The sequence below is a fragment of the Ixodes scapularis genome, unplaced genomic scaffold (genome assembly GCF_016920785.2).
Source record: "Ixodes scapularis isolate PalLabHiFi unplaced genomic scaffold, ASM1692078v2 PGA_scaffold0__279_contigs__length_252992795, whole genome shotgun sequence".
NCBI classification, from domain to species: Eukaryota; Metazoa; Arthropoda; class Arachnida; order Ixodida; family Ixodidae; genus Ixodes; species Ixodes scapularis.
The window spans coordinates 242,730,659-242,751,430 of NW_024609835.1; the positions used below are offsets into that span (position 1 = coordinate 242,730,659).

Here is a 20,772-nt window from a genome sequence, read left to right on the forward strand (position 1 = left end):
GGCACCCTTGTGACCCTGAGTTGCAGCCTCATAGAGGATAAGAGCGCAAAAGAAGAACAGGACAGGACAGAGCCTGTCCTGTCCTGTTCTTCTACTTGTCCGTATCTTTTTGCGTTCTTGCAGCCCAGCAGTTAATTCTGTTGCAGCCTTCCTGGCTTCGATCTGCCAGCTTTCGGCCAAGGCAGCGGCTACACCCGAATAACACTTAGGCGTTGGGCTCCGTGTAGCAGCGTCCGAGCAACGCCCGAGTCCACGACCGCTCAAACTCCGGCGCTTTACCAAGACAACGCCGCCACACCAAAACGAAAGCCGCAGGCGCAAGGTGCGTTCGAAAAGTACGTAGCGATGGCGGAACGGCGCTGTGTTGTGACGTCGGTGCAGGGACCCCACCCACTCCGTTCGGATAATGCCAATATCTTTTGTGAGTGTGAGTGGCGGTGCGGGCGGGCGTGACTCAGGAGGGGGTGACTGAGAGTTGCTTTCACGTGCCCTTACTGAGAACGATTACATATGTCTTTCGGCACAAACCGAACGCATCACGTTCGCTGGTTCTGCTTCTGTGTCGTGTATCGATCTCTGCTGCTCTGCTTGCTCTTTCTTCAACGTGTTTCGGTGGTTTGTGTTCTTTTTCTAAGATAGGAGGCTGTAGAGTAGATGCACGCATATGTAAAATTTACGGACGGTTGGCAGCTGATATTGCCAACGTCTTTGATCAGAAGCTTCTCGCCCCGAAATGACGAAGACTTCGACGCCACCCGGATATACGAGGCCTACTGGGTGTCGGACTGCGGCGATGAAGAGGATTATTACGATGCTCACGTGCTCCTTCTGGGCGGTAAGTTTTTTTGTTGTTTTTTTTTCCTAGGGAATGGAGGCATCTTTTGGGGTGCGAGCTTGGTCAGATATGCTTGATCCGCACAACTAAGAGACCCGTTTCGTCACTCGGCTAAGCTACGCCTGTCGGGCCGCGACTGCCAAAAAGAGAAAAAAAAAAAAAAGGCTTACCAGAGTTAGAATTTTTATTGTTTTTTTTTGTCCACTCGTATGACAAGTAAAGTTCTCGCGCTCGGTCCTGCCGCGCTCACGCACAGATCATAGCTTTCCTGGTATTTTGCGACATGTCAACTAAACTGATATTTACAAAATTCGGTTCATATTTATTTTATCTTTTTGGAAAAAAGCATGTTTAAAAAATCAGATTTATGTTTAATATATGTATATATATTCCGCAGAGTCTGTGGATGGCCTCCTGAAGAAAATGCAGACAAAACGGTACCCCATTCCAAGGATTGTCGGTGGAACAGCAAAGCTCGTAGGACCAGTAGGAAAGGCAAGTTTTGCCTTGCTGTGCCACTTTTCCTTGAACCAATTGTAAAGATTCATTATCCGATAGAGATAATCCAACACATCCACTCGAAAAACAGTTCAAGCCTTAAAAAAAAGCAATCGCATTTTTAGAGTGCTGTTTTACGGCGCTCCAACCAAGTGTTCAAGTGCTGCCCGACAAGTACTGCTATGGAGCGTTCAAGTGCCTTCGTTTAGCGATTAACATCATATTTTAGTGTAGTTCAGCCGAAATTAGCACGCTTACATGATCTCTTTCTTTCCTGATAAACTAACCATAGTTATTTCGGATTTTATTTTCGTGCATTGAAAATGATATCAGAAACCCCCAAAAATGACATATTTAGCTCGCTGTGGCGGTGCAGTGGTTAGCAGGCTGAGCAAGCAATGTGTTTTACTTTATGGAAGTCCAGGTTCAATATTGCATATCACAAGTAGATTTTTATTTTCAAAAGGATTTTTTTATTTTTGTCTCCAACTTCTGCGGCCCTGCATCGCAATACAAAGAATAATATACCTCACTACCGCAACATTGCTTGATCTGCACCTAATGGTAAGATAAAGCAGTGGTAAGCCTCTGATAGGTCATATATTGCAATAGAAGTGTGGTTTGTGTTGGAAAGCGTTCTGACCTTGCCCCTAAATTTCCGCTCATCAGAGCTCTCCGACTGCTAGTGCTTGGAATGTTGACAAAATTTGAATCAGCGAAGTTCAGTCTACAGAGGCAGTGGCCTCTGCAATTCGCAGAATGTGACGGCGCACTGCCCCTGTAAAGACTTTGGGTGCCACTTGAACTATCCTGTGGAGAGCCGTTAGACGGCACTCTAGGCACTGCAAAGAAAGGGGTCAAACTTAACAATTTTATTTATGAATAATTACTATTACACTTTTTTTTAATATTTGCTCATAGTAGCTTGTTGTAGTCAGCATTTTTTTTAACAGTAAAAAACAAATGGCACCTTTTTAATGAAATCAGCTCGGTTTATTATTTTTTGAAGTGGATTATCCTGCGGTCTGCCGGCATAATAACTAGGGGGAAAAAAATACCGGCAGCTGCCCCCTATTGGGTCTCGTATAAAACAAATTATGAAGACTATTTGAAGCTGTAGAGTAGCTCACTGATAAGGTGTCTGTCTCGTACGCAGCAGGACCCTGAGTCAATTGTCAATGAGGGATTATATGATGCTTTTTTTTAGGCATTTGACGATATCTGCAGCATTTCTTTTTTACAATTAACACTGAAAAATCTAATGTTGTCGACGAAACTTCGCTGAGTTAAATGGAATGGGACTGCCTTTCCTGGGGTGAATGGAGGACAGCGATACTTGTACTGCCGGTGGACAGGTGGGCCAATAGTGTTAATATTTTTCTAATGAGCAGCTGCAGACTGTGATACATGCGCCGTTCGAGTGATAAACACGCCGTCCGCTCCCCAGTGATACACGCGCCGTCCGAAACTGGCGGCATTTTTTTTTCCCCGGGCTGTTTTTCATTTACCCCCGGGAAGGGTGCAGTGCTATACCATTTAATTCAGCGAAGTTTCATTTGCAACATTACATTTTTCCTGTGTTAATAAAAAGAAAAGAAAAAAAATGCGGTAAATATTGCAAAAGCCCCCCCCCCCCCACCAAAAAAAAAAAGTTTGAGAAAAAGAAAAAATAAGCCCACACTGCAATTGAACCAGGGTCCCAATATGTGTGAGATAGACACCTTACCAGTAAGCTACTCCACAGCTTCAAATAGCCGTTTTCTCAATTAGTTTTATATGAGACCCAATAGGGGACAACTGCCGGCATTCTTTTCCCAGGTTATTGTGTCCCCTGCCGGCAGAATATCCACTTCCTTTTTTTTTAGCGATTACAAACCTTACTTCCTTACTGAGCGAGCCTTGATATTTTGTCTGGGGCTGTTAGCGGTTGAGTTGTATAAATTTTAGATTCCTTCTCTTTGCATTCAGAAAGTCCAAGACCTCGGTCACAAGGAGAAGAGAAAACAAAAGGAAATCGGAAAGAAAACAAGGCTGCATGACATTGCCGCTGATTTCAGGAAAAAGCAGAAGGTATGAAATTGCGCCAATATAAGTTGGAAGTGTCTAGAGTTCCTTCCAGATGGAACAATAGTCGCCACTGAAGTTCTGTCTGCACTGAAGGAATGATAGCAAACAGTGTAGAGTTCCGTCGAAGCGGAACTATAAACTGAGCAACGGGGGTACTGCTGCCGCAAAGCGGCGTGTAAGGTGGGTCAGGGGAGTTACATTTTTGTAATGAGCCGCCACATACTGTTGCTGCGAAGCAGCGTAAAGAGGTGGACCGGTTAGGTTGACACGCACGTTTCATCGACACTGAATAAAAAGCCCTACGAAGATCACTTCGGAGACTGGACATTGGCAGTTTAGACGGAACTCTAGCGGTGACTATCGTTTTGTCTGGACGGAATTCTAGCCACAGCCATACAGGTTTCATTATTTAGGCAGTTGATTAAAGTCAGCAAACACACACGTTTTTGCCCAGATCAAGCAGACGGAGACACCCAGCCGCTACCAGAGTGACATGGTACCCATCACTGTCCTCAGGGAAAAAGAGGAAGTTATAAAAGAACTAAAAAAAGAACTGGCCAAAGAAAGGAGCCACAGTCGGCAGCTGGCTCAGGCCCTGGCCACAAAAATTGGTGTGTATGTTTCCCCCTCTCATAGTTAACGAAAACTTTGAAAGGAATATAGTTTTTACTGCTTGCCTTCTGGTTCAATTCAAACTTCATTTTTCAGTAGTTGCCGCAGGAGAGAGTAGAGACACAGCCACTACCTCCGATGAGGGGCTTCCCTTTTATGAGTCACCATTCCTTGAGTGGGGTGAGTTGCTTGGTAATGTTGATAGGCCACTCCATTTTTTCTTACATCCATCTGTGCATCTCCTTCTATTTAGAGAATGCACCCTATCCAATGAAGGATGTTCACTGCGGCCCAGTTTCAGTGCCTTCAACTTCTGGCACAGGCAAGTTTTAACTGCTTTTCTTTATTTTGTTTTTGTTTGCCTTGTTCATTGCTAGCCATGGATGGCTCTGAGGAGTGAGAGAAAGAAATGCTCTGCAAAATGTCAGTCTACTGTAGGATAAGTGAAACACATAGATTGCATTCACGGCAGTTTGCAGCCGTGACAAGCTTTTAGCAAGATCAGAAGACTGATGTTGCTACTCAAATTACACCATATAAGCATCTCTGGGAAACGGAGGCTCCCAGAAAGGCTCCTGCAATCGGCACAATTCTCCCCAAATAAAAAAATGGCAGTTGCGTTCGCCAAGCAGGGTGCCTTTCCAGCAGGTCTCTACTTGAGCATAACCCTCCAGTATGCTCAAAGAAAATATACCATGGTTATTCACATAATTATCATCTTTATTTTGCCCGAAAATGAAGCTGCTTCCTGGGGTGCGTGACAGCTATGTGTGGCAACTTTGAAAGATAAACACAGAAATTAGGTATGGTTTGTGAAAGTTCCTGTTACTACCCTTTATGGTAAGGAAAATGAAGCTAAGATTTTTCTTACTGTGCTGGGTTCCTAAGTAGCGTCAAATCATTAACAAAGAAGATGTGGACTGAAAATGCAACCGAAACTGCATAAATTTGAAGAACCCCTTGCCTGATGTCATGGCTGTTTGCCGAGATCTTGGGTGTATCCAGAATATTATTTCTTTCCCTTTCTGACTCTGCTGATCACGTATCTGTAACATGACAGCCTGCTTCAGCTACCCTAATCACTTGGGCCGGCTCTGTGAAGCACGTGATTAAAAAGTATGCAGAATGTCTAAATACGGAACACGCCCAGTCACTTTCACGGCTTGGTTGTTCCGCGAGGCATGCCATTGAAGCACATGCTCTCATAGTTGTGCATCTCGGCAACGAGCGAACCTTTGCTCTGTGCATGCTTTCCCCTTCACCCGTGCGTCCTCTGCCTTGCATTGTCTGCTTGTTGTCGGCGACTCTGGGCTTTTGCGTGCCGTGTTCTTGGTAATTTTGAGTCAACGTCTTCTTGCCCAAGCCGACTGGGCACTTTGTCTCGTACTGCTTTCTCTCTAACTTCTTGTTGCTTCCTTTGCATATTCCGGATGCAATAAATGCACAGGGAAACAAAAATCAATTCTTTTATATACTCAATTTGAGAGTGCATTCAATACTTCGGTGCATTATAAAAAGGAAGTATTTTACAATATTTGCCTGGCCAGATTATTTCTTTTCAATCTTCTAAATTGAAAAGTGGGTCTCACGTCTCTCAAATACTACCCTACAAGGCAGCGATTGATCATTGTGCTCGCCTGTAACACATCTTTCTTTTATGTCTCCAGGATGCCCATCTACACAGCGTGCGTTGCCTGCTAAAGTACTAGTGGATCAAGCTCTGGTACCGCCAGTTGACCAAGTACTGGGTGAGTGCCACAAATACAGAAAATAAACTGACTTGCAGGGTAGGAGAGGGGCAGTGAAGGATTCTACAGTAAGCATCATTGGATATTGATGAATGGCAGGGAGGTTAAGCCTTTTTATTTGGTGCTGGCATTCTAAAATATGGTGCCTTGTCCCACATACTGTCATTGCAAGTTCCTTGTTTTGTCCATTGCCAGCAAACCAAGTGCCAACATGTCCTGCTGAGAGAGTGCAGACTGTGCCGACTCCTCCCGCAGCTCTCTTGCCAGTGGCTGACGTCCCGCCAGTCGGTCAACAACAAGGTGAGTGCACAAATGAAGAAAGGATGACCTGACTTCTAGGGGGGGGGGGGGGAGGAGGGTAAAGGGTATATCAAAATGCATTTGTGAATACTATAGGAAGACAGTTAACCATTGCACCAAACTACTCCAAGGGGCTAACCTTGCTCCATCCCGCTACATTTTGCCAAAATATGGGTAATCTACACTATGCTTGTACCAAGAAACCAATTTCGGTTGCCTCTCAATACCGAAACTAAACCGAGTACTGTAATTGAGCATGCATGTGTTATATGGCGCAAGCAGATGCCCGACACAAAGCCCCCTGCATCAATTGTCCATCCGGTCTTGCATGGTTTTCCTGCCGTCTCGCGCTCTCGTGGTCTTGTTGGTCTCGTCTCGCCTCTTTTTTTTATAAATATTTTCACGATAGACGCAGGTGTATGCGGACGCTCTGACACTAGCGTGCGTGCTGGGTAGCAGCCATGCCACATGCTGTAAAACAAAACATTTTATTTTTTTGCGGCGGGAGTTATTTTGTGAGCTGGAGCACTCGTTTATCAAAGCAAGGGTCGTGGGAAAACTATATTTTTCTAACTGCCTTTCAGTCACCGCGGCCGTGCGACGTCGGGTGTTGCCGTCCCCACCTCGCTGCAGATATGACAGCTTCTAAAATGAAATTAAGTGCCGACACATGTTCATCAACATTCCTGTCCTTGTATAAATATCCGTTACTACTGCTGTGTCAAAGTATTGATTACCTAGGTTTCTGTCGGTGGGCTTTCTTTCGTATAAAATGTACCGCAAAAGAAAGTGGGTGAAGAGAAGTGAGCTAAAGCAAAGAAGGCAAAGTGTGCACGCTGAACCCTCATAGCGCGCTTGTTTGTCGCGAGTTCAGTCGTTGCACAAAACGCTCCGTCTTGACCCTGGCTTGCGAAGTATTGCATCTATGCGCTCAGGTTCTTTTTTTCTGTGTGTGTGTGTGCTTAGCTTGTATTTTGTTTGCAGGCCTGGCAAGCGCGTGGCACCTCATTTGCCGGCTCGGCAAGCACGGGCTGCTGGACTGTTCTTTGTCGTATGCTCGACAATTAGATTTTGCATGCAATTTTTGGAATCAGTTGGCGACGGAGTGGAGTGGCATGGTTTCGGTTTCGGATCTTGAGCTCCAGGTGTTGGCAGCTGCGCGGTTCCGTAAACTTTTTGTGGGTAAACTTTGTAGATGCACTTTGTGGGTAAACTTTGTAGATGCACTTTGTCTCGTACTGCTTTCTCTCTAACTTCTTGTTGCTTCCTTTGCATATTCCGGATGCAATAAATACACAGGGAAACAAAAATCAATTCTTTTATATACTCAATTTGAGAGTGCATTCAATACTTCGGTGCATTATAAAAAGGAAGTATTTTACAATATTTGCCTGGCCAGATTATTTCTTTTCAATCTTCTAAATTGAAAAGTGGGTCTCACGTCTCTCAAATACTACCCTACAAGGCAGCGATTGATCATTGTGCTCGCCTGTAACACATCTTTCTTTTATGTCTCCAGGATGCCCATCTACACAGCGTGCGTTGCCTGCTAAAGTACTAGTGGATCAAGCTCTGGTACCGCCAGTTGACCAAGTACTGGGTGAGTGCCACAAATACAGAAAATAAACTGACTTGCAGGGTAGGAGAGGGGCAGTGAAGGATTCTACAGTAAGCATCATTGGATATTGATGAATGGCAGGGAGGTTAAGCCTTTTTATTTGGTGCTGGCATTCTAAAATATGGTGCCTTGTCCCACATACTGTCATTGCAAGTTCCTTGTTTTGTCCATTGCCAGCAAACCAAGTGCCAACATGTCCTGCTGAGAGAGTGCAGACTGTGCCGACTCCTCCCGCAGCTCTCTTGCCAGTGGCTGACGTCCCGCCAGTCGGTCAACAACAAGGTGAGTGCACAAATGAAGAAAGGATGACCTGACTTCTAGGGGGGGGGGGGAGGAGGGTAAAGGGTATATCAAAATGCATTTGTGAATACTATAGGAAGACAGTTAACCATTGCACCAAACTACTCCAAGGGGCTAACCTTGCTCCATCCCGCTACATTTTGCCAAAATATGGGTAATCTACACTATGCTTGTACCAAGAAACCAATTTCGGTTGCCTCTCAATACCGAAACTAAACCGAGTACTGTAATTGAGCATGCATGTGTTATATGGCGCAAGCAGATGCCCGACACAAAGCCCCCTGCATCAATTGTCCATCCGGTCTTGCATGGTTTTCCTGCCGTCTCGCGCTCTCGTGGTCTTGTTGGTCTCGTCTCGCCTCTTTTTTTTATAAATATTTTCACGATAGACGCAGGTGTATGCGGACGCTCTGACACTAGCGTGCGTGCTGGGTAGCAGCCATGCCACATGCTGTAAAACAAAACATTTTATTTTTTTGCGGCGGGAGTTATTTTGTGAGCTGGAGCACTCGTTTATCAAAGCAAGGGTCGTGGGAAAACTATATTTTTCTAACTGCCTTTCAGTCACCGCGGCCGTGCGACGTCGGGTGTTGCCGTCCCCACCTCGCTGCAGATATGACAGCTTCTAAAATGAAATTAAGTGCCGACACATGTTCATCAACATTCCTGTCCTTGTTTAAATATCCGTTACTACTGCTGTGTCAAAGTATTGATTACCTAGGTTTCTGTCGGTGGGCTTTCTTTCGTATAAAATGTACCGCAAAAGAAAGTGGGTGAAGAGAAGTGAGCTAAAGCAAAGAAGGCAAAGTGTGCACGCTGAACCCTCATAGCGCGCTTGTTTGTCGCGAGTTCAGTCGTTGCACAAAACGCTCCGTCTTGACCCTGGCTTGCGAAGTATTGCATCTATGCGCTCAGGTTCTTTTTTTGTGTGTGTGTGTGTGCTTAGCTTGTATTTTGTTTGCAGGCCTGGCAAGCACGTGGCACCTCATTTGCCGGCTCGGCAAGCACGGGCTGCTGGACTGTTCTTTGTCGTATGCTCGACAATTAGATTTTGCATGCAATTTTTGGAATCAGTTGGCGACGGAGTGGAGTGGCATGGTTTCGGTTTCGGATCTTGAGCTCCAGGTGTTGGCAGCTGCGCGGTTCCGTAAACTTTTTGTGGGTCACGGCACTCTTGAAGATCAGATTCCACCCTCTCCTCCACCAAATCACACCTGCTCTGTCCAGTTTGAAGTGTTCAGCAGTGTCATGATTTCCACTATCCTCCGCATAAGAAATAACCGTTTGCTTCAACTTCATCGTGTATAAAATTCTCTTCACACTGATGGTGGAGGATTTCCGCAAACCACAAATGCGCAGTGAACAGAGTATGATTGCGAGACGAACGCCGACAAACACTGCCATCCATTAAGTGATGTTGAAACCAAGCGCTAGCGACCGTTCGCGACTCCGGCGCTCGAGCTTAATGGATAACAAGATGATACCGGCATCGCCGCTCTCAAATTTCTTGCATGGGATGGGGGTGCTTACATTCGCATACAAACTTTTTTTCAGGCGTCTCGTTTGGAAAAGGTGGGGGGGGGGTGGGGGGGGGGTGCTTAGAATCGCGAAAATATGGTATTTGGTAAATATGGTAAACCTTCAGTTGAGAGTGCTTCATCTATGTCAAATTCGTCCTTATTTATTTTGTGCTTTCCTACTAACAGTATAGTTCAACCCATTTTTTGTCAAAAAAGGAATGGGCATTTCCTTGGTATATTACGATACATATAAAAGTAAGCGCTTGTTAATTATATATCTTATTACTTGAATGGGTGCTCTAATGCAATTGGGGACAATACATAGTGTACTCGGTTATCAAGTGTATCCCACGGTAATGCTGTTCCGTCTTACTTAAGATAACATCTGTGTTACAGGACTTCAGCTGCCAGTGCCTGTTTTGGACAGGGAAGATCCCACACCACCGGCTTTTTCTGAGGAAGATGGCATGGTAGGCAACCACATTGTTCTATTGTTAGCATTTTGTGTTGCATCATTGTAAACTTTTTTATGCCTTTAGAAGCTTCTTGCTGTTACAAAGTACTAAGTTAATGCTATAAAATATTCTCATTCACAGTCACGTTTGAAAGTAAACTGAATGCTCATCAATTGGAGTCGCTGCAAGTGGGTTCACTAGTCACACTGGTCGAGAGTGTTAAGAGCCGTTCACACATTTGCAACCGAGTACGACCGAGAGAGACCAGACCGGTCTTTAATCCTCTTGCGACATCTTAGGACCAGCTCCGCTGTAGCGTATCCTGTTCTAAGACGTCTTACTGGGTCTTACTCGGTCGCAAGAGTGTGAACGGGCCTTTAGGAGTCTCGGGAGGACTAGTGGCATCCGAGAAGAGTGTGTTTACTACGAAATCTGGATTTCGGCTATTCGAACCTGCTGTTGTGTGTACAGTGAAGTCTAGCGGTCTGGTTTGGTGCATATGTGACGTCGGTACGCTCGACTGAATGAGCCTGTTGTGGACCGACAACTCTCCGAAGACAAGCTTCATGGGGATTCACTCCTGCCATTGGCGTACCACTGTCAACATTGAGAAGGAATTTTTTTTTTTTTTTTAATTTTAGTTTGCCAATATTTTTTTTAAATATTGTGATTTTCGGGAAAATTTTGGTTTATCTTGGTTCCTATGTTTTGTGAGGTCAGTTTTAGTGAAACTTCAATCTTGATCAAGATTTATTGCAAGGCTCCATTAATGCATTCACAATATATATGGAGGAAACAATGAGAAGCTGCAGTGGATAGGTTAAGCATGCCGAAAAAGCTTAAATATAAAAAATATGCTGTACGCGGCAAAGTGCTCAGGTGGCTAAGTTGTCATTATCCAGAATCCCAGAATGACCGAACCGAGCGTGAGCAGATGATGTGCGGGCAAGGAGGGAAGCACGCACAAAACCTTTGAAAGTCGTTAGACTTTCATGACTAAGCGAATGATTTTTCATTGCAGGTACACCTCGGTGGCAAGATAAAGCTTTCGAAGCTAAAGATTGATGATTTAGTAGACAGACTCCCTCCCAAACGATATGTGAAAGATTTGTGCAGGTGTATTTATACTCACGAAGAGATGTGCGCGAGAAGTGTGACCGGTGCCCCCTGCCGGAGTCAATTGAAGGATGGGGCAAAGGGGAAGCTGCCGGTAACCCCAATGAAACTGCTGGCCCTTGCAAGTAAGTGAGAAAGCTTGTCCTTGAACAGCTCATGCAAAGGCGACTGAAGATGCTCCGCAAGATTTGAAATTTGTTTAAAATATTTTTTTGAAATAATTAAGTACAAGCATGACACTGCTAATGCAAGCAACAGATTACCATATTTTAATTTTTTTTCCTAGGAATTGGGGCTTTGCCCATCATTCTGCTAACGCAAAAAAAGAAAAAAGGATTGCCATAATTTTTTTTAATGAATTTGTGATTTGTGATTGTCATACTGGCATGGTAAAAGGAGCTAATTTGGAGAACTAACCTAAGTGGTAAAGTTTTCTGCCCATCATTCTGCTTTTAACTTAATGGAAAAAGCTGCTGATTCGGTGTTCTCGCTAACAGGGTCATGCAATGTAGTGCATGCACGGTAGTAGATGATTTACAGAAATGGAAGGATTATTTCCATGTCTTGATTATTACGGTATCTCTACTTCCTGGAGATTTCTTATAATTTTAATTTTATACCATTTTTGGTATCCTTTTGAGTTACTTTGCAATTTAAGCGAGTTCAATGAAATACAGTAGAATTGGTTGACGAGATTTTTTAGGGAAAAGTGACAGCCAATTAAGCGTTGGGAGGCTTATAAATGAGAGGAAGCAATTATGACTGCAGCTGGTTTCAGATAGAATTTCACAGCCTTGGTGAAGTTTATGGTTATTGCAATATTTGCCGAGTGTTTGTTTTTCAGAAATGTTATTTAAAGTTAGCAATTAATTTTCAGTTGCAACTTACACATGGCAGCTTTTAATAGTGAGCAAAACTTTAGAGACCATTGAGCTGACCCAGATGTTGACCCCCGTCAAGTACTGCTCCTGGCACATGAGTGCAGAGTAGTGAAGCTCCACATGCATGCTAGTATGAGGGGAACTGTACACTGTGCTTCTGCTTGGTTAAAAAGTTGGGATCACAAGAAAAGTTAAACCAGTAATAGGATGGGAAAGCAAGCAAAACTGAGCGCAGCAGTAAAAAGCTTGCATCGAGCGTCATGGCATAGTCAGTGCAAAGAGGTGAGAAAAGGGGCAGCAGAGCAGAATAAGGGGCAGCAATGATCCAACACATCAAATCGACCGCATAATATTGTACATTTTACTTTAGGGAAAGCAAACAGATTAAATAGAAATTGATACACCTATCACTACGGGAGTTTGGGATCAGTGTTAATTAACATAAAACTGAAACAATGTGTCAATCACTTCCACTATTGCACTTGTGCGATAGGGGAGGGAAGCAGGTAGTGTTTTGACATTGGCCTTTTCACCGACCTCTCTGAAATTTTATTATGTTATGACCTCACCCACAGCTCACTGTCCTTGCCCTTTTGTTTGTATAAGTTATATTTCTGTCGCTCTTGGATCATACTTCCTGAAAAGTAAAACACAAAGTTCTTAATAATTTTGGTAGTTTGAAACACTTGTATGCAGAAAAACTGTACGGTGAACGTGACATACGCACTGTCTTCAGAAACGTTTGATGAGCCAACAAGAGGAAATCTTGGAGCTTACTTTATTTGACTAAAGCACCTCAAAAAGCAGGTGAAAGGGATGGACAGGACCAAGCGCTAACTTATAACAACACAAACATGTTCAATTGTAAGGTAGCACTCCGTGCTGTCCATCCTTCTCTTGTGTCCACGCTTTTTAGGCGCTTTTCCATTCAAATCATGCACTAATTAACTAGCCCACCTAGCCATTTTATTGCTTGTTTTATTGCCCATCTAACACACATCTATTTAAAATTTCCCCAGATGGTCTCATGTACTACGAGGGAGCCAAACCCACCGAAGCTCGGCACACGGGCCCCGAACTTCAGAAGATTGTGCGGGAGGTTTTAAAGGAGTTCCTGCCCGACAACGCAAGACAAGGCACAAGAAGGAGGGAACCACCGGCACCCAAAGAATAAATGTGCATGCTTGGGTGAAACAGCACACAAGATTTACACCCAAGCCTCCATCCTCTCAATAAATGTTCCTCGAGGCATTTAGGCATAACTTGTTTACCTGTGTATTTATTTCAGCTGGTTGAATGGCTAAACTGGTTTGTTCAGCCAATTCCCTCAGCATGACAAATCATTGCACCATCTGGTCATGCTAGGTGATCTACCCAGTGTGACCAGATCACCCACCATGACCAGATCAACCAGCATGACCAGCATGCCAAGCTGGGACCAGCTTGCCAAGCTGGGACCAGCTTGCCAAGCTGGGACCAGCTTGCCAAGCTGGTCCCAGCATGACCAGATTAACCACCATGCCAAGCTGGGCATGCTGGGGCAATAACCCAGCTTGAAGCTGGGACCAGCTTAACCAGCTTAAGCTGGTTTTTTCAATAGGGGGCCGCATTAACAAATTTGCGCCTCTCCACAAAAGAACAATACGTAGGAAGAGTCCGCGGATAAGTAGAGAAATACTGCAGTTAAAACGTCAAGTTAAGCGTACGTGTAAAAAAAAAAAAGCAAAAGTGCCTGTTTTATCGCTTAAAAGACGGCTGCGGTCGATGATACAAAATGCCAGATACCGCCTTTTCAATGTGATGATAATCAACTTTTTACGAAGTGACCCTCAGGAATTTTGGCGCTATCTATATCATGGGAAACGTACCGTAAAAAAATATAAAGATAAACGACAGGGAAATTTCTGATAATTACTCTATCTCGAAGGCATTAAATGATTATTTTAGTTCGGTATTTACCAAACACGATAGTAGTATCAATGCACTTCAACCTAACCAGCTGACCGTCCCTGATGTTGCCTTGTCTGAGGCAGGCTTACTTGAGGCGCTCCTATCGTTAAATGCCAAGAAAGCGGGCGGGTTAGACGGTATACGAGAAATCATTTTATATCGCTATGCGGAGTGGTGCACAAACTTTCTACTAATACTATACGACCGTAGCCTAAACCAAGGAAGACTTCCCCAGAATGGAAGACAGCGAAAGTTGTTCCAGTTTACAAGTCCGGAGACATACTAAGTGTTACAAACTATCGCCCAATCTCCCTACTTTGGTAAAGTGGGAAGATACTGGAACATTTCCTTTTTAAACACCTATCTTTGCACCTCGAGGACAATGTTTTTTTTTGTGCTTTTTTTTTGTGTGAAGAACAGCACGGCTTTCGTCGAGGCCTATCGACAGTGACTTAGCTGTTTCGTACTGTAAATGAATTTGCAACGCTTATGGATAGAGGGAGACAAACTGGCGTCCTTTTTTTAGACTTTGCAAAAGCAGTTGATTGTGTCTCGCATCCAAAGCTGCTTTACAAATTAAGACAGTTGCTTAAGAATGAAAAGCTTCTACGATGGTTGGACTCTTACTTATCTCAAAGTCAACAATTTGCTTACATCGACGATGTTCCGTCCCCCAAAGTTCCAGTTTTATCAGGAGTGCCGCAAGGATCTGTACTTGGCCCATTGCTACTTTTGGTATTCATAAATGACCTGACAACATGTCTGCCTATTCAGTGCTGACTTTTCGCTGACGACTGTGTCCTGTTTTCAGAGATCGGTAGTGTTGAAAACCAAGAAATACTTAACAACTCTCTTGCTTCTATTTATGACTGGTGTTGCAACTGGCAAATGCCACTGAAATGCAAAAAGGGTGCGCAGATCACTATTGCCGAAAAAAAAACCTAGGCTTTTTTATATTCCTTGAATGGTGTTCCCTTTGAAGTACTTAGAGAATGCAGGTACTTTGGTATTGTCATTGCGTCAGATCTAACCTGGAACGCGCACGCAAACTACATAGCTGCCAGAGCGTCGCAGAAACTCTGGTTTATTAAGAAGAAAACTAACCTACTGTACACCCAAAACAAAGTTAACAGCATACACAACTTTAATTAGGTCAATACTAGAATACGCTGACTTGGTATGGGACCCACACACAGTAAAAACATACAGCAACTAGAACGAATTCAGACCAAAGCATTGCGTTTTGTTTATTACCGTTACGACAGGCTGACTTCCGTCTCTCAACTGTATGCACCGTCAAGCATACCCGAACTCAAAACACGCAGGAAATTTAATCGCCTTAAGTTTCATTATAACATAGTCAATAGCAATGTTGAACTTCCATTCGAAATATACATGGAATACAATACATCCAGACAGATACACAAGAAACACGAGAAAACCATTATAGTGCCAGAATCTAAAAAGAACTTTTTTAAATACTCCTTCGTACAGCGCATTGTTCATGGGTCCAATAAATTATATTTAGCCGTTATTAATCGGCTCACATCTCCTTGTTTTGTCACGGCAGTTACTAATCAGTTATTGCCATAGAATAAGTGTGCTTTTTGTGTCTCGAATATCCTCGAGTGTTGCTGGGGTTTTTCTTCATTATTTGTAGGCTCGTGTCACTTTGCGTTATATTGCCGATTGTTGTTATGTTATTTTTTGTGTCTACATTGTACAGTGCACTACATTGTACAGTGCACTACATTGTACAGTGTTATGTTATTCTTTGTATGTCTGCATTGTACAATGCACTTTTGAAATCCTGTCTCCCGGACGGTGTTCCACGGACTGAGACCCAGTGGCCAGACAAATCCCTTAAGTAAGGCACGCCCCCTAGCGGCGGTCCCTACCCGACCCACGGGAAATTGTGCGGTTGAGTCGGGAGGGACCGTCTGCTGGGTTGCAGTCCGTCGAAATCCAGCAAATCCAGGATTCTGTACTACACAAAAGCAAGGTAGCCACAAGGGCTTCGACAATAGAAAAGGAGCGACCGCGGCCGCGCGTCAGAGCTCGAACAACTGCTTGGTTGTCGCATCTGAGCAGTGTCCGGGTTGGAGCAACTAAAAGGGCACATAGGACAGCCCACAACTCTGGGCAATAAATGCTCCTGGGAGTGCTTGTGAGGATCGTCATGTTGCCTGCCGGGAGGCAAAGTCCTAGTCCGGTGTTGCTTGCGTCTGCGAAGACCTCTTGACGCACCGACAGGGGGACAAACGGCATGGTCGTCGGAAGATGTAGCAAAACGAAAGAAAAAAGTTGAGTCCACTCCATCGAAACTGGGCAGCCCGTAGCTCCGGCAAGGTGAAGCGGGTGTAGTACATCATAGTGGCACCCAAATAAAGAAAAGTAAAAAGTCCACAAACCAGCAAGACGCTGCTAAGCTTTCACACTTTGAGGCTGGCGCAGAACCTGGAGGTTCTTCAAAAGGTCCCGATAACGGGACGGCGTGTGGGCGATGGTGTGATCGGCGCCGTTGAGCAAAATCCCCAAAAAACAATGGAGTGGGTAGGTGAAAACTGGGAGTCCGTAGGGTTCACACGGAAGCCACAGCGATCAAGATCATCCAGGAAGCGGCACGTTTGCTCTTCAAGAAAAGAGGGGGAGGAATGCGCGCAAAACAGGTTATCTAAGTGGGCCCAGGCCCAAAGGCCGCGGGCACGGGCTTCCCGAGCCAGCGCCGTAGCCAAACCCTGCATAAAAAACGGCGCAAGCCGTATGCCGGAAGGGAGGACTTTATAGCGAAAGTATTGTCCATCCAGGCGTATGATGGTAAGGGTTCTCGTCTTGGGATGGAGGCCGAAGTGATAAAAAGCATCCCTCAAGTCTACTTTAGTAAAGTAGGGCCGCCCGGGTAAGGGGCAGATCTGGAGGGCCTTCGGGAGGGGTGGTAGTAGGAACTTCGGGCTCGGCAGGTGGGGGGTCAAGTGAGAACAATCCAGAACGAATCTGGAGGCCTTAGAAGACTTCGGCACGAGCTGCACAGGTGAAAGGTAGGGTCCCCTTTTTGTGGTTTCTAGAATGTCCGCTTAGAGCATCGACTGCACTGCTGCTCGGAGGTGGGGCAACTGGGACGTCGCTGGGGCCCGTGCCTTACAGACGGAAGAGGTTCGCACAAAAAAGTTAAACGCGGCTGGGTTGAACGGTGGTGCGTAGCCAAAGAGAATTTGAGTTATATCCCAGTTGACCGTGGGCGGTTTTTTACTGGGTCGGACCGGCATGTGCGGAGGTTCGGGGAGGAAGGCTGCCGGACGTCGGCTGTCGGTCGACTCATCATCGTTCTCGGAGTCGTCCGGCGGTGGAAAAGGTTGGTAGACAGCTAGCCAACGAAGGATGCGGGGAGCCGTGTCCGCAAGGCTGTCCTTCCCGCCATTAGAGTCCGAGTCCACGCCGGAGTCGGGGGAAGCCCCCGGGACCGGCGCATCCGAGGAATCCTCCGCCTCCTCCCCAGAGTCTGAAGGAGTATCAAGGGAGGAGGGGGAGGGCCCACGAGCCTCGGCCCCGGCGGACGGCCCCGAAACCGGCGCGAAAGGGGACGAGAAAGCGGGAAGGCCGGCCTCCCGGACCGCCTGCGCCAGGAGATCGTCCGGAAGGAGGAGATCCTGGAGAAGCACTAGGGTTGCCACACCGTCCACCGCAGTGCAGACCGGCCGGCCGGGCGGATCCGAGAACGATGTCAAGAGCACGAGGGATGTCCACGGGGGCCTCCAACGCGTGCAAAAGGGCAAGGCACTCTGGTGGACAAACAAAGTCCTGGGGCAAAAAGGAGAGCTCGCGGGATGGGCTGGCGCGGGGAACGCCCGGGGCAGCCGAAACCAGGAGGTCCATTGGTAGTTCTGGCGGAGCAGGTCGGTGGGTGATGATGATTAGGCGTTTATTGGCGCAGCAGCAACGAGGGCCATAATGCGCTAAACTTAATGTATTTAGAGCATATTATAACAAAAGTTTACTTTGAGGCTACATATTTACAAATGGTATAAATATCCACTTTGTTTTAAAAAGTCTAAGACACGGCTGAATGGAACTAAAGGTTTATCACCAAGCAAAAAAGAGGGATGAAATGGGAGATGATCCCTAAAAAGTTCGAGAAAACAAGATTGACGGAGTGGTTGATGGGACGAACAATGCCACAAAATGTGCAACACGGTCAGAAGCTCTCCACAATGTTCACATAGTGCAACATCCTCACCACGAAGCAGATACTGATGTGTCACGTGGGAGTAACCAATTCTTAGACGGCACAGAAGAACCTCCACACGACGTTCCCTGTTGTAGGAGCTCTCCCAAACGCCCAGAACGGGCTTGATAATGTGAAATTTGTTGTTGCTCTCTGTATCCCATTCCAGCTGCCATTTGAGAAAAATAGATTTCCTCAGAAGTGGTTTCAAATCTTGGTAAGGTAAGCAATTGAACAGTATAGACGAGCCTCGGGCAGACGCGGCCAATTTATCCGCCTCTTCATTGCCCAAAATCCCAACGTGGCTTGGCACCCAGCAGAACTTAATGTCCCGACTGCGTCGCAGGGCACTATTGATCTTACTATGTAGATGTTGTGCAAGGTGGTTCTTTGTGGGCATCAGGGAGGACACGGACAATAAAGCACTTTGTGAGTCGACAAAAATTACAGCTTTCATTATGCTATTGTCAAGTATATGTTCGACCGCTAGTAAAATAGCATAAAGCTCTGCGGTGAAAATGCTTGCCCTACAGTCAACTTGTGTGGCTTTCCTGTAGGAGGCGGAATAGAAAGCACACCCTACAAAAGACGACGATTTGGACCCATCTGTATAAAACTCCAGGTAGTCTGCATATTTTTGTTGCAAAGAGAGGAACTCCTGCCGGAGGATTGGTGGTGAAATGACCCTCTTACTGTATTTTGCAAGTCACCAGTCACAGAAAATCGGCAGAACATCCCATGGAGCAACCCTATGAGTGTTTTTAAGCAAGGGAATCTCATGGAGGGGGATATTAAGGGATTGACAAGTACTTTGCAAACGGAGGCTTAATGGTCTAACAATGCTCGGCTTGTTTTCGAAAAGCTGTGAACTTCTGCAAGCATGAAGGGCACTGTAGGAGGGATGCTTTGGATTTGAAAATACTTTGTAAGCATAAGAGACGCTGAGGTACTGCCTCCGTTTCTCAAGGGACATCTGATGCGTATCAGCATACAAACTCTTCACAGGAGATGTGCGAAATGCACCTGTAGAAAGTCGTAGTCCAAGGTGGTGTACTGGGTCAAGCATCTTAAGAGCGGATGGCCGCGCTGACCCATATACTACTGCACCATAGTCGAGGCGGGATCGAACTAAGGAGTTATACAGTCGTAGAAGACAGCGCCTATCAGCACCCCACGACATATGCGATAGCACTTTTAGGATGCTTGATGACATCAAGCATTTCCGTTTCAAATTCTTCAGATGGGGTACAAAGGTAAGTTTCTTGTCAAAAATAACACCCAAAAATTTGTGTTCTTGTTGGACTGATATCTCAATGCTATTAAGATGCAAGGAAGGATCAAGAGACAATCCCCGGCGTAATGAAAAAGGTACACAGACTGTTTTTTCAGGAGAAAATTTGAAGCCGTTTTCGTCTGCCCACTTACACATTCTATTGATTGTAAGCTGCAATTGTCGTTCACAACTGGAGAGGTTACAGGAAGACACAGAAATTTGCACATCATCCACATATAGAGAGTAAGTTACTGATGATGGCATAACCTTAGCTAGACTGTTAATCTTTACCGCAAAGAGGGTAACGCTCAACACTCCTCCTTGAGGAACACCATTTTCTTGAGAAAAAACATCTGAAAGTGTGGAGCCCAATCGGACTTGAAAGGTTCTTTCGCTGAGAAAGCTCTGTATGCACTGAAGCATGCGGCCCCGTACACCACAGTTGTACAAGTCACGAAGTATTCTATACCTCCATGTGGTATCATATGCTTTGTGTAAATCAAAAAACACCGAGACACAATGCTGCCGGTGTACAAATGCCTCACGTATAGCGGTCTCTAGGCGAACCAAATGATCGGTGGTCGCTCGTCCCTCCCGAAAGCCGCACTGGTTTACATCAAAAAAATTCTCAGTCTCTAAGAAATGAACAAGACGACGATTCACAAGCCGCTCATAAGTCTTCCCTAAGCAACTTGTGAGTGCGATGGGACGATAGCTCGTAGGAATGGAAGGGTCTTTCCCAGGTTTCAAAAAAGGGATTATGCGGGCATGTTTCCAGCAACGAGGAAAGGCAGCAGCTTGCCATAGATGATTAAAGAAAGTTAACAGACCGTTCATAGATTCAGGGGACAGTTTCCTCAACATTTCATAGTGGAGTCTGTCTGGCCCTGGTGCAGACTGCTTCTTTGCACCAAGAGCGACTTTGAGTTCACACATTGTGAATGGTCTATTGTAAAAAAATGAACCACCCTCCGACATCGAGATGGGCTGCTTTTCAACAGTCGACTGGAACTTCTTGAATTTTTCGCTAAAATTAGAGGAGCTACTAATAAGATGGAAATGCTCCCCAAGAACATTTGCTTGATCTTTCAGCGATACAGAGGGGGAAGAAAACAGAGGAGTTCGAAAAGATTGGTAATCTCCTCGGACTTTCCGCAGGCGATCCCAAACTTCTTTAGCTGGGACAAAGCTATTTAGAGAAGATATATATTTTTCCCATGATGTCCTCTTTGCCTGTTTCCGTGTCCAACGTACCTTGGCCCTACATTTTTTTAATTCAATCAGGTTCAAAGCAGTGGGATAACGGCGAAATATACCCCATGCCTTGTTCTGTTTCCTGCGAGTGACTGTGCAGTCCTCATTCCACCAGGGTTTGCA

At 45.3% G+C, this 20,772-nt stretch overlaps 1 protein-coding gene across 5 annotated transcripts; it reads left to right on the forward strand.

Moving 5' to 3' along the window:
- The first annotated feature begins 304 nt into the window (after window positions 1-304).
- Window positions 305-13,212, forward strand: LOC115314260. 5 transcript variants are annotated; one of them, XM_040503449.2, is made up of 14 exons: window positions 305-835; window positions 1,233-1,330; window positions 3,302-3,403; window positions 3,855-4,011; window positions 4,112-4,192; window positions 4,266-4,334; window positions 5,680-5,760; window positions 5,956-6,060; window positions 7,580-7,660; window positions 7,856-7,960; window positions 8,943-9,017; window positions 9,895-9,968; window positions 10,975-11,194; window positions 12,970-13,212. In XM_040503449.2, exons 1-14 carry the CDS (start codon window positions 655-657, stop codon window positions 13,122-13,124), a joined length of 1,584 nt encoding a protein of 527 aa, XP_040359383.1. In that variant the 5' UTR covers window positions 305-654; the 3' UTR covers window positions 13,125-13,212. The 5 variants fall into 5 exon arrangements, with proteins under 5 accessions (XP_040359383.1, XP_040359382.1, XP_040073093.1 ...); XM_040503448.2 differs by having other exon boundaries at window positions 307-835; window positions 4,109-4,192; XM_040217159.3 differs by lacking the exon at window positions 8,943-9,017 and having other exon boundaries at window positions 429-835.
- Window positions 13,213-20,772: the final 7,560 nt, after the last annotated feature.

Bases quoted from the DNA above. Each gene is read 5' to 3' on its own strand.
- LOC115314260 (XM_040503448.2), top strand. From the start codon at position 655: ATGCACGCATATGTAAAATTTACGGACGGTTGGCAGCTGATATTGCCA. The intron at 3,404-3,854 runs GTATGAAATTGC...GTTTTTGCCCAG, and splicing joins ATTTCAGGAAAAAGCAGAAG to ATCAAGCAGACGGAGACACC. The intron at 5,761-5,955 runs GTGAGTGCCACA...GTCCATTGCCAG, and splicing joins GCCAGTTGACCAAGTACTGG to CAAACCAAGTGCCAACATGT.